This window comes from Aotus nancymaae, unplaced genomic scaffold, assembly GCF_030222135.1.
Source record: "Aotus nancymaae isolate 86718 unplaced genomic scaffold, 86718_ANA_hifiasm-v0.15.2.pri h1tg000029l, whole genome shotgun sequence".
In the NCBI taxonomy this organism is placed as follows: Eukaryota; Metazoa; Chordata; class Mammalia; order Primates; family Aotidae; genus Aotus; species Aotus nancymaae.
Window position 1 is genome coordinate 24,567,219 of NW_026988442.1, and position 13,350 is coordinate 24,580,568.

General features: G+C 38.9%; 1 protein-coding gene across 1 annotated transcript in view; it reads left to right on the forward strand.

Moving 5' to 3' along the window:
* STK4 (serine/threonine kinase 4) overlaps window positions 1–13,350 on the forward strand; it is a 105,642-nt gene that overhangs the window by 23,109 nt on the left and 69,183 nt on the right. Inside the window, exons 6-9 of the mRNA XM_012467262.3 lie at window positions 5,093–5,260; window positions 7,288–7,425; window positions 10,783–10,911; window positions 11,558–11,744. Of these exons, the coding sequence (XP_012322685.1) occupies window positions 5,093–5,260; window positions 7,288–7,425; window positions 10,783–10,911; window positions 11,558–11,744 (622 nt within the window). The remainder of the gene's footprint in view (window positions 1–5,092; window positions 5,261–7,287; window positions 7,426–10,782; window positions 10,912–11,557; window positions 11,745–13,350) is intronic.

The following is a 13,350-nucleotide window of genomic DNA, read 5'->3' on the forward strand; positions in this document are numbered from 1 at the left end:
TTAAATTCATTCTTAAGTAGTTTGTACTTTTTGATGGTATTTTAAATGGATTTGCTTTGTTTTCAGATTGTTCATTGCTAGTGTAATATATAATTGATTTTTGTATATTATCTTGTGTCCTGACACTTCCTTTTAAATTAACTATAAACATGTATGTTGTTTTGTTAAAAAGATGAGATTTTTTTTCCTTCACTAAAATAAACTGAAACTGTAGTATAAGATGATCTGACTCAGCTGTTTGGTTGTGAAACCTAAAATACTAAGTTTAGGCCCCTTTCTGGTCTCTTGTCTGGAGGCTGTAGGCCTTGTTGGCAGCCTTCTGGGAAGTGGTGATGGCATGGGGATTGTTAGCATGTTAATGCTCACTTAATGTTCCTGATTCACAACACCACCCACACTCTTTATAGTCTAGAGATCCTTGGTTTCACTCCCCAGAGAGTACACTTCCAGTCTAATGCCAGGATTGGGCAAGGGAAGCCCGCTAGTTGCTTTATGTGAGAGGAAGGTTTAGGGTGTTTAGCTGCTTCTTAACTCTTTAAACCCAGGCTTCCTATTTTGATGTCTATTTTCACCCCTCTTTTCTCTACCGGATGCCACCAATTTCTAAGCCTTTTGGAGGGGTTGGTGTTAGAATCAGGTTGTTTCTTAGTTTTCCTGGTGACTGACTCAGGATTCCATTTTGTAGTCTGTTCAGTTAGTTACTACTGGGCCATCTATTTTCCAGCTTTTAAAATTTTGTGGCTGTGGTTGTTTTCCCCTTTGTTTCTTATTCTTGTAGATTTATTCTTAAAAATAATCCTTTTAGTATCTTTTTGAGTGAGTTTTGAGGGAGAGTGAAAGTAAAATGTATTTGCTCAAGCTGTCATCTTTACCCAAGACTCTGTAATACTATTTCTGGTGGCAATATGGGTATTTCATTGTGTGATTTATTTAACTCTTTCCCTATAGTTGGATGTTGGATGCCCATTAAGGTTGCTTAGAGTTTTCCCACCACTATAAACATAAACTCTGTGATTAACATTCCTGCAGCTAAATTTTGCAGCATTTCCTTGAGTAAATCCTTAGGATAATTTCTTTACATTGGAATCTGGGTCAGAAAATATGCGAATGTATGTTGCCAAAGCGGTTTTGATGCATATTGCTGAATTTCTTATAGAAGTGAACAATTTCAGTTTCCAACTTCAGTATCTAAATGTGCTCTTTTCCCCTCATACTTGCTGATGCTGAATGGGCAGTAACTTGTATCTTCCTTGCCATTTCTCAAAGCAGTTCACTTATTTTTGCATTTGATTATTGGCCATTTATAACAATTCTTTTGTAAATGTTCATTTTTGTGTGTGTCAGTTTTCCTAATCGAATGTTGGACTTTTTTGAGGGGGGAGACAGGGTCTTACTGTGTCACCCAGGCTGCAGTGCAATGGCACGATCATGGCTCACTGCAGCCTCAACCACCAGGCTCAAGCGATCCTCCCACCTTGGCCTACTGGGTAGCTGGGACTACAGGCATACACCCCACCACACCCAGCTAATTTTTAGTAGTTTTCCTAGAGACAGGGTTTCACCATGTTGCCCAGTCTGGTCGCAAACTCCTGGGCTCAAGCAGTCTGCCCTGCTTGGCATGCCAGGATTACAGGTTTGAGCCATTGTGCCTGGGATTACAGGTTTCAGCCATTGTGCCTGGCTGAGTGTTGCATCTTTTAAAGACATCAGTTAAAAAAAAAAACACCAAAAGTAAAAAAATTTATGTTAAAGTTGTTACTCCTTTGTTGTATATGTTGAAATATCTTCTAGTTTACTAGTTGTCTTTTAATGTTGACTATGGTTTTTTAAAAAAATACTACAAAAGTTTCTAAATTTTATATAGAAAAATCCATCTACCTTTTATCTTATGGTTTCTGTCTTTGATGTCATGCTTAAAAAACCCTTTTCTGCTTAACATTATAGAACAGTTATTCTATGTTTTTTTATTTTTTATTATTTTTTTGAGACGGTCTTGCCCTGTCACCCTGACTGGAGTGCAGTGGCATGATTGTGGCTCACTGGGGCCTCGAACTCCCAAGTTCAAGCGATCCTCCAGTGTCAGGCTCCCAAGTAGCTAAGACTACAGGTGTGTGCCACCTCATCCAGTTAAAGTTTTAAAATATTTTGTAGAGATGGCCTCTCCCTATTTTACCCAGGCTGGTCTAGAACTCCTGCCTCAGCCTCCCAAAGTATTGGGATTAGAGGTATGAGCCACCACACCTGCTCTGTTGCCCAGGCTGGAGTACAGTGGCATGATTGTAGCTCACTGTAACCTTGAACTCCTGGGCTTAAGTGATCCTCCCACCTTGCCTCCCAAGTAGCTAGGACTACAGGCACGTGCCACCATGCTTGGCTAATATACTTACTTACTTATTTATTTATTTATTTATTTTAGACAGAGTCTCACTCTGTCGCCCAGGCTAGAGGGCAGTAGTGTGATCTCGGCTCACTGTAACCTCTGTCTCCCAGGTTCAAGCAATTCTTGTGCCTCAGCCTCTTGAGTAGCTGGGATTACAGGTGCCCACCATCACACGTACAGCTAATTTTTTTTCTATTTTTAGTAGAGACGGGATTTCGCCATGTTGCCCAGGCTGGTTTTGAACTCTTGAGCTCAGGCAATCTGCCCGCCTCGGCCTCTCAAAGTGGTGGGATTACAGGCATGAGCCGCCATGCCTGGCCATCTAATGTATTTTTTTTAAAGTATTCTTTGGGCTTAGTTTTTTGTGTTTAAAATTTCAACTTATTTGAACTTATTTTGGTGAAAGTATAAGGTAGGCATTTAAGTGTAGAGTTTTACAAATGACTAACTAGATTCCCAGTGCTTTTTTTTTTTCATAATCTATTCTTTGCTTGCTGATTTTAAATGACATTTTAATTATAAATCGTATCATATGTATGTGGCATATATAACAAGTTGTTATATATACATAAATATAATATGATATATATACACATGCCATAGTCAATGTCTGTACTTTATATTTTTTATTGCTATGCTATTGTGCTAATATAACTTTATAATACAAATCTAATTGGGGTTAGGGTACACTCATTACTCTTACTAATTTTCTAAAACTTTCTAACTATCCAAGTAACCATTTCTAATTAAAATAATCCAGTGAAAACAACTTTGACTACCACCATTTGAAAACACCTCTGCAAAGTTGAAGTTTCAGAGCTAAGGAAATGACTAAGCAGTGAGTTAGTTCCTGTGTTAATTTTTTACATAGGACTGACGATGAGATTGATTTAAATTACCTGCCATTTACTTCCAACTGGCATAACCTAAGTCACAGGCATTTCAGAAGGAATATCAGTGATGATGATTGGAAGTACTTTTTTGTATTTAGTTCTGTTTAAAAATCCTTCTTTTATCGGGCGTGGTGGCTCACGGCTGTAATCCCAGCACTTTGGGAGGCTGAGGTAGGTGGGTTACCTGAGGTCAGGAGTTCGAGACCAGCTTGGCTGACATGACGAGACCCTGTCTTTACTAAAAATACAAAAATTAGTCAGGTGTGGTGGTGGGCATCTGTAATCCCAGCTACTTCGAAGGCTGAGTCAGGATAATCACTTGAACCCCTCCTGGCAGAGGTTGCAGTGAGCCAAGATTGCACCACTTCACTCCAGCCTGGGCAAAAGAGTGAAACTCTGTCTCAAAAAAACCTTAAAAAAAAATCCTTTTGTTAGAAGCGTAGGAACTGTAGGAAGGTTCTCTTTCAGTAGGGCCATGCCATCCTGGGAAAGTATGCAGGTGGTTATTTGCTGTAATGTGTACTACATCTACATATTCTTCTTTAGGCCACAAACTAAGATATTTTTTGTATTATTTTTTATATATCAATTTTTAAGTTTTTTTATTGCACATATATGCTCATATAGACCTTCAGAATGTTACAGATGTATACAGGAAAGACAGTAAAAATCTTTAATGATTCTGCTTATCAGATGTAACTATTATTGATAGTTTGGTATACGTTACTCCAGATATTTTGTGCTACGATATAACAACATTTCTTACTATTGGTTATTGTTTTATTATTGTTATATGATTTTCCTTTTACAAAAACAGGGCTATATTATATATAATTTTACAAACTTTTTTTTTTGCTTTGTAATGTATGTTGTACATTTTTTCCATGCTAGGAGAAGGTATATATCTTCATTTTTTTTCTTCTTAATGTGATGTTTCAGTGTATGGTTATTTATTATATTTGACTTACTGTCTTTTGATGGTCATTTGAGTTGTGTCCTTTTCCCCCTCTTTTCCCCCATTAAAGACATTTCTACAATCCTTGTGCATGTAGTTTGGGACATTTGAACATAAGATAGATTTCAACAAATAGATTTGGATCAAAGGATATGAGTACTTAAAAGTTGAATAAATATTGCCAACTTGTGTAGTAAAATGTTGTACCAATTTATACTGCAGTAACATTGTATTTCAGTGCCTGATTTTCTATACTATTGTCAGCATTAATTATTTTTAATTTTTTTTTTCAATCTTTGGTTCGTGTTTTAATAATTGAGAATCTGTGTGTGTTTCTTTGTCATTTGGATTCCTTCTGCACCTACTTGATCATGCTCAGAGTATGGGTTTTTTTTTTTTTTTTTTTTTTTTGAGATGGAGTTTTGCTTTTGTTGCCCAGGCTGGAGTGCAGTGGTGCCATCTCAGCTCACCACAACCTCCGCCTCCCGGGTTCAAGCAATTCTCTTGCCTTAGCCTCCCGAGTAGCTGGGGTTACAGGCATGCACCACCACGCCCAGCTAATTTTGTATTTTTAATAGAGATGGGATTTCTCCATGTTGGTCAGGCTGGTCTTTAACACTTGACCTCAGGTGATGATCCGCCTGCCTCGACCTCCCAAAGTGCTGGGATTATAGGCGTGAGCCACCGTGTCCAGCCCAGAGTATGGTTTTTAAAGGTATTTCAAGTGCTAGGCATTTTTTAATTGTTGGAAAAGTCTCTTTTTCTCAGTAGTCTTTTTTTTATTTTCTTTTTCTGTAGACCTCTCCTCTGTGGACATCTCAGTAGTTTTAAGCTTAGTATTGGTCTCTCTTCTTTCTATTTTAGGATACCATGGCCAAGCGGAATACAGTGATAGGAACACCATTTTGGATGGCTCCAGAAGTGATTCAGGAAATTGGATACAACTGTGTAGCAGACATCTGGTCCCTGGGAATAACTGCTATAGAAATGGCTGAAGGAAAGCCCCCTTATGCCGATATCCATCCAATGAGGGTAAGGAAGTGGACGGAAAACCAGGAGGATGGTTAGTTACTGATCATTATTAAAAAGTTAGTTCAGGCTGGGCATTGTAGCTCATACCTGTAATCCCAGAACTTTGGGAGGCTGAGGCGGATGGATCACCTAAGTCTAGGAGTTTGAGACCAGCCTGGCCAACATGGCAAAACTCTGTCTCTACTAAAAATACAAAAATTAGCTGGTTGTGATGGTACACGCCTGTAATCGCAGCTACTCGGGAAGCTGAGGCAGGGGAATTGCTTGAACCCTAGAGGCAGAGGTTGCAGTGAGCCGAGATCATGACACCGCACTCCAGCCTGGGTGACGCAGTGAGACTCTGTCTCAAAAATAATAATAATAATAATAAATAAATAAATAAGTTAGTTCAATGGCTTACTTGGTTAGGTTGCAAACAATAACTGAATTATGTGTAATTCATAAGCGTCACTATAGATAATACACTTCTACTGACTCTAGTTGTAGTCATTAATTAATTTAAGTGTGTTCCACCCCTCTCCATTCCAGAGGTTGTATATTGATAGCCCTCTGGCAGGACATAGGCCATAGAAATGCTTAGTTTGATTTGTGCTGGTTGTATATTGATAGCCCTCTGGCAGGACATAGGCCATAGAAATGCTTAGTTTGATTTGTGCTACACACACACATTCTCTCTCTCACTTTGAATAATTTAGGCAACCACATTTTAACATGTCAACATTCACTAGAGCTGAGTAGCGGTTGTCTCCTTTATACAGAGTATAAGCTTTCTACTTTATCAGTCTCCATGATTCCCTGCTATATCAGCAAGTATCAGCTGCCACTTATTACAGTATTTCTCTAATATTTTTCTTATAATGGTGTTAAGAGGAAAGCAAACTGTATTTTTAAACTCATGTCACTGAAACCCAGCCTCATTGAGTTTTTGTCTGTCTTCTGCCTGGCTGCTATATGTGTTTGAATTTGTAAGTTCTGGTTCGTAGATCCTCAGATTCTTTTCATCTGGAGGCTGTGTACTCTCCAACCTCCATCTCCTTCTAGAATGTTAAGAGCCCATAGAATGCATCTCCAGTAAAACTCTTCCAGTGCTCACACCCTTAACTGTTCCCAGGCTTTACCTGTCCCAGTACCCCTCATCAAAGCACTGTTGTAAGACCCCCAACCCTGTCTTCCTCAGGGCTTCTGTGGTCCTCTCTATCCTTCCTTTCCCCAGCTCTTCCTCTTCTCTGATTAATTAGTTCTATCAAAAGACTTAATTGTCTTTTTTGTTGTTGTTGTTAAATTCATGTTCCCAAGGTAAGTGCTCCCTCTTTTTTGGGTGCAGGAGTGAGGAGATTTACTAGTTACAATTTTAGATTTAAATAACATAATTTAAGCTGCTTATTTGTAAAGAGTTTTACTTTTCAAAACACATGACTTTTTTAAAATTGGAAATTTAATAACTAAGTCTTATTTTTTGAAATAGTAGAATGTAACTGCAACATAGTGGGCCAATTTTTCATTTTTTTTCCCTTACACTTGTGTTGATTTAGCTTAGTCTGGAGGTTAATGACTCTATTGCAATTTTTGGGACCTCTGGTTGATGACCTCCTTGTAATTACTGCTGTTATCTAGGGGTGGTAATAACTTTTAAAGGCAGGGAAACTTGACAACTATGGGGCCAAGGTTATCTTTAGGATATACATACTCTTAGGTCTTGCCTTTCTACTTTGAAAGGCAGTATACTGTGGTTACTGAAATAATAATAATGATAATAATAATAATAATAAAGCTTGATTGATGTTGTGAGGTTTAGGGAACAAGACACATATATGAGAGAGGGAAAAGGAAAGAGGGAGCTATATCAGGGTCTTTAACTGTCAGGCTTTGTACTTTCAAATGCTTAGACTTTTGTTGGAATTTAGGTGAGCTTCTCAGTGAATAAGTGAAAGATCATTTACTAAGTTCCAAATGTAATTCCAGATGTATTTTTTGTTGGAGCATTACTTTTCTTTTACCAAATCTTTTTGTTTGTTTGTTCTAACCAGGCAATCTTCATGATTCCTACAAATCCTCCTCCCACATTCCGAAAACCAGAGCTGTGGTCAGATAACTTTACAGATTTTGTGAAACAGTGTCTTGTAAAGAGCCCTGAGCAGAGAGCCACAGCCACTCAGCTCCTGCAGGTATGAATCACCCTGTGATGCCGCCTCTCTCCATTTCATTTACACACTGACCAAAAGATGCCATGAGATTACCTACGCAGAGATAGTAAAGAAGTATAAGGCGGCCGGGCGCGGTGGCTCAAGCCTGTAATCCCAGCACTTTGGGAGGCCGAGGCGGGTGGATCACGAGGTCAAGAGATCGAGACCATCCTGGTCAACATGGTGAAACCCCGTCTCTACTAATACAAAAAATTAGCTGGGCACGGTGGCGCGTGCCTGTAATCCCAGCTACTCAGGAGGCTGAGGCAGGAGAATTGCCTGAACCCAGGAGGCGGAGGTTGCGGTGAGCCGAGATCGCGCCATTGCACTCCAGCCTGGGTATCAAGAGCGAAACTCCGTCTCAAAAAAAAAAAAAAAAAAAAAAAAGAAGTATAAGGCAGGCTGGGTGTAGTGGCTCATGCCTGTAATCCTAGCACTTTGGGAGCCTGAGGCAGGTATATTGCTTGAGCCCAGGAGTTTGAGACCAGCCAGCATGGTGAAACCCTGTCTCTACAAAAAGAAGGCAAAAGATTAGCTGGATGTGGTGGCGCATTCCTGTAGCTCCAGCTACCTGAGAGGCTGAGGTGGGAGAATCATTGATCCTGGGAGGTTGAGGCTGCAGTGAGGCATGATAGTGCCGCCACATCCCAGCCTGGGCAACAGAGTGAGACCCTGTCTCAAAAAGTAAAAGAAGTTTAAGACATTCCGTTCCTCTAGGAAGGTTTGAATCTATTCGAGTAGAAAAGACATGGGAAAGAATGTTAAACCATCTAACCAAATAAGAATGCAAGAAAATACAGGGCAATATGGGATTAGAGAAAGGGAATCGACATTTAGTGAGCACCTGCTGTGTGCCACATACCTTACACATGTACCATCTAATCATTACATAGATCCTGTGAAGGGTGAGTATTATTTCAGTTTTACAGTTGGGAAAATGGAGGCTTAGAGAAATTTACTCCTTTAGGGTCACTCATCTGGTAAATAGCACAGTCAGTATTAGAACTTGAGTCTTTTTATTCAGAGCAGGGGTACCATCACGTCTACCCGAGTCTGACAAAGAATTAAGATCAGTGGTGGGTACTGTTGTAGTTCAGGGTAGGAGAGGGCCTCTTTGGACCGGAGATGCTAAAAGTGCTTTCCTGGAGGAGGTAACTTCTAGGCCTGGCCCTTGAAGGATAGGTCGGAAGGCAATATGCTTAGTGTTTAGGAGCTTGGATTCTGGTCAGATTGCCAAGGTTTTAATCCTGGCTCCCAATTTACTGGCTTTGTGATCTTGGGCAAGTAACTTAACCTCTGTTCTTTAAGTTTTGTGACCTATAAAATGGGGATACAGTACCTGCCTTATATGTTGTGATGATTAAACGATACAATGTGTGTTACTTTGAACAATGTTCACATGTATTGAAGACAGTATGGTATGAACTTGATAACTATCTGCTATTATAATTGGGCTAGGCCAACGGTTTGCAGCCATTTCAGATCTAGTGCCCCATATTTATAACCAATGCATATATTTAAAAACTCTCGTTACTTTTCTGGAATGAAACTCACAGATAATAAAACCTTTTTATGCCCATAATTTAAAAAGAATCAATATTGTCTATGATGTCATGGAGAAAAATAAAAATAATTTATAATGATATAATATGGCTGTCAATGTGCAAATACTTCGGCCTGACCCAGTTTGCAGGCATAATGAAATAGATACCTGCGCCTGACATCATGAATGAATTTAGATTTAAGAGCCGTAAGAAAAATCAGAAACTAGCTGGGTGCAGTGGCTCACGCCTGTAATCCCAGCACTTTGGAAGGCCGAAGTGAACGGATTATGAGGTCAAGAGATCGAGACTCTTGGCCAACATGGTGAAACCCTGTCTCTACTAAAAATACAAAAATTAGCTGGCCATGGTGGCACACACTTGTAGTCCCAGCTACTTGGGAGGCTGAGGTAGGAGAATTGCTTGAACCTGGGAGATGGAGGTTGCAGTGAGCCAAGATTGCACCACTGTACTCCAGCCTGGTGACAGAGCGAGATTGTCTCAAAAAAAAAAAAAAAAAAATTGGCCACATTTATTTGTCTCTGATTATAGAAAGTGATATATGATCTTACAGATTTTCTAAGCGGAAAGAACAAGGCAATAAGATATTACTGCAAATGAGCTGGGTCTTATTTCTAAGTGGATTGCCAAATTATTTTCCTACCTGGATGGGGTAGTGACAAAATTTTTTGGAAATGTATCCCTTGTATTGTAATTTGACCACGTTTTGAGGTATACTTTCAATTTCTGGAGTTCTTACAAAGGCCTTGAAAATCATATCCTTTGATGGATGATGGAGAACAGAGAATGGATTGCCAAGAAATAATGGGGACAATATTGGAGTAAGTTTGGAAGACAACAGGCAATCCCACCAAAATAATTTCCATATGTAACTTCCACAGCATAGATTTCTTACCACATGTTACAAACACAATAAAAACATGTCATGGTATTAATATTAAACACTTTTAAAGCAATTTTTATTAATGAAATTCAGCAGTATACCTTTGTTTCAAATGTCTTTCGTGACTGATAATATTTGGGTAAAAATCCGTTACATATATATGATCAGTTTTCTAAGAAACATAAGTTTCTTAGATCTATGTTGCAAAACTCTATTGAGAAAAGTAGAGGAACTATTTCTGCAGTAACTGCATTTTTGCACTAAAATCATTTTTACCCAAATGTGTAGTTGGAAATGCTACAGTGCAGTGAATAGAACGAACAAGAGATTTTTCCGTGATTTCTAAATAATTTCTTTATTTCATTAAGCTCACCTCTCTAAAATCACCTCGCAGATCACTGGGATTTTTGCATATCTCTTGAAAAAATGTTTTTAGTAGTATCTACTAAGGTGTGTACACACCCTGAGACATTTGAAAGATGTGCAGAGTCTGCCACAGTTCATTGTTGTGCAGAACAGTTCTGTACTTTGCAGAATTGCTAATGTCCCAGGCCATTTGTGCTCACCAAACATTGTGACAGCTATAGCATGCTCCCAACATGTTTACACAACTTCCTCCAGGAGATGATACTCCCTATTGAGAATCTCTAGATTTGACAGAGGGAAATGGCACAAGCATTTCAGCCAGGCTGAAAACGATGGGCAAAGACTGAATTTGCTTTGCTCTGAATTATAAAGTGAGTGTGGTTTAGCTGTTGTCCGAAGCGCAAAGAGAAAGATCAGATTCATTGATTGCTTCAGCAAATGTTATCAAGTACCTACTGTGTTCCAGGTACTGTTTTGGCACTGTTCCCGTATAAACTGTCTCCGGCATTTTCTACTTTGTTCTTTAAGCACCCGTTTGTCAAGAGTGCCAAAGGAGTGTCAATACTGCGAGACTTAATTAATGAAGCCATGGATGTGAAACTGAAACGCCAGGAATCCCAGCAGCGGGAAGTGGACCAGGACGATGAAGAAAACTCAGTGAGTGGCAGGCACTGCTGTAGGCCTCAGGCATTGATATTTATTAGTTTATGATTGCCAAACCAGGTAAGATGAGTAGAAGGTATTGGATCAACTTGGAGCTGCAGACTCTTCCAGCCTAACTATGTCCTAACCTGGACCAAGGCATGCTAGAGGTTTGCTGTATCTGTGCTTGTTCTTTTCCTAGTGCTTCCGAAAACACTTTTAAATTTCATTCTTTTGCCCCATATCTTTTACTCAATTTAACTTTTTATTTCAGAGAGAGAATCCTTAGGTCTGAGACTTGGCTTTTCATGTCCTTCTGGGGAATCTGGGATCCATACTTACCATGTAGGTTTTACATTTATAGACTTCCTCACAAACCTGAGATTACAAAGATGTTCACATGAGTTTCTTAGATCTGCGTTGCAAAACTCTATTAAGATGAGTAGAGGAGGAATTCCTTTAGGGCTAGATACACTGCTTTCACATGGATAAATTTGTCTTCTTTGCTTAAGGAAAAGTGCTTTCATTTCTAGAAGGTGAGTTTAGAACCTGAATAAGTATTAAATCCCGAAATATTTGCACTAAGTTGAGTAGTAGTTTTTCAGGAAACTCTAAGTCTTTTGTCAAATTAGCCCCAATTTGAGATTTTATCCTTTTACAGGAAGAAGATGAGATGGATTCTGGCACGATGGTTCGAGCAGTGGGTGATGAGATGGGCACTGTCCGAGTAGCCAGCACCATGACTGATGGAGCCAATACTATGATTGAGCACGATGACACGTTGCCATCGCAGCTGGGCACCATGGTGATCAATGCAGAGGATGAGGAAGAGGAAGGGACTATGAAGAGTAAGGCTCTGAGTAAATCCACTGACTTCTCATACCAAGTGTATATATTTCAGAGAAAATAGATTCTTATGGTTCATGTAGGCTTAGCTTTGAGTTCTTTCTTTTGTCACAACCAAAAGAGTGTAAATATTGGAGGTTTGTGATGGGGGCAGGAGGTTTGGGGAGGGGGAAGCTGGCTTGTGGAGTCAGAGGAAAGCATCAACAGTGAGAAAGGATTTTGCTTTTGAACCAGAAAATAGCCACTTTCTCATTGAATGTTATTGTTTTTTTTTCCTTCCTTGCCTTGATCTTTGGAGGCAATCACATGCATTGTTTGATGCGTAATTCCTGTCAAGGTGTAATGACATTCTGAGTAACTTACTGTACATACATCATCAGTTTATTTTCGTGACAGTCTGTGTCTAACCTAAGTTTAACAATACTGTCAGTCAATGAAAGATGACTATACAAGTTTAAAAGTTCTATCTAGTTTCTTCTAGTTAAACTAATCTCTGCTTGTTTTTTTTTTTAATTTATTTAATTAATTAATTAATTTTTTTTAAGATGGAGTTTCAGCATGTTGGTCAGGCTGGTCTTGAACTTCTGACCTCAGGTGATCCGCCCGCCTTGGCCTCCAAAGTGCTTCTTTCCGTATCTGACTGATCCTTTTTTGCCTGTGACTAGGCCTAACACCTTGTGTTCAGCTCCTATCTTAGAGTGAAATTCTGATGTCACTCAGTGCTTGTAGTGCTTTACATTTTATCCCCTAAACTCAAGATTAAAGCACCCTAAAAATACTGCGTTTGGTGATATTATCAACTAAATGCCATGTACTAGATTGCCCTTCTCCTTCCCTCCTGTTTTAAAAGTAGCCAGTATGATTTAGTAGGAGTGTTCATTTTGCAGTAATGAGCTGCTGACCTCTAGTTCTTTTCATTGACTCTGAGTGCTAAATCGTCTACTTAACGGGTTTAATTATGTAGATTATTATAATCACCGTGTAATACAACTAGGCTGGCCTTTTAGCATGTGTTGTGCCTGCACGTGTTAGGGAATTCTGCCCATTTTTATTTAAATAATTAATTTTTTTCCAAAATGTGATTTTCATAATTCAAATGGTAATTAATTCAATAATTGTTTATTCTTTTCAGTTTCCGAACTTGGATAGTTTTAGCATGTCTAATGAGAAGCATGCATCTTTTATTATAATTATGAAGAGAACTATTTAAAAACCTAAGCAGTCACAGGCTGAGTAACATTAAATACAATTTATTCACAGCCTGTTGCAGGTTTTATAATTCAGTTTTGGATTACAGATTGACTGATTTTCCATTTATTTTGAGATTTAAAAAAATTCCTTATTGTTTTAGGAGTTACTTAAATTTATCCTTATGGAAAATTAAAACATACATACAGTTACACAGAATAATATCATGACCCCTATGGACCTATATCACTCAGCTTCAGCAATGATCAACTCACTGCCCATCTTATTTCAAACCCACCTTACCAAAAAAGCAAATAGTAAACACTTTGTAAAAGTATTCATTTTTAAGGCCATAAAAAACAGTGAGAGGAGGAAGGGGAATAAAAGATTCTTAAGGCAATGCAGACTTCAAAGTCCTGA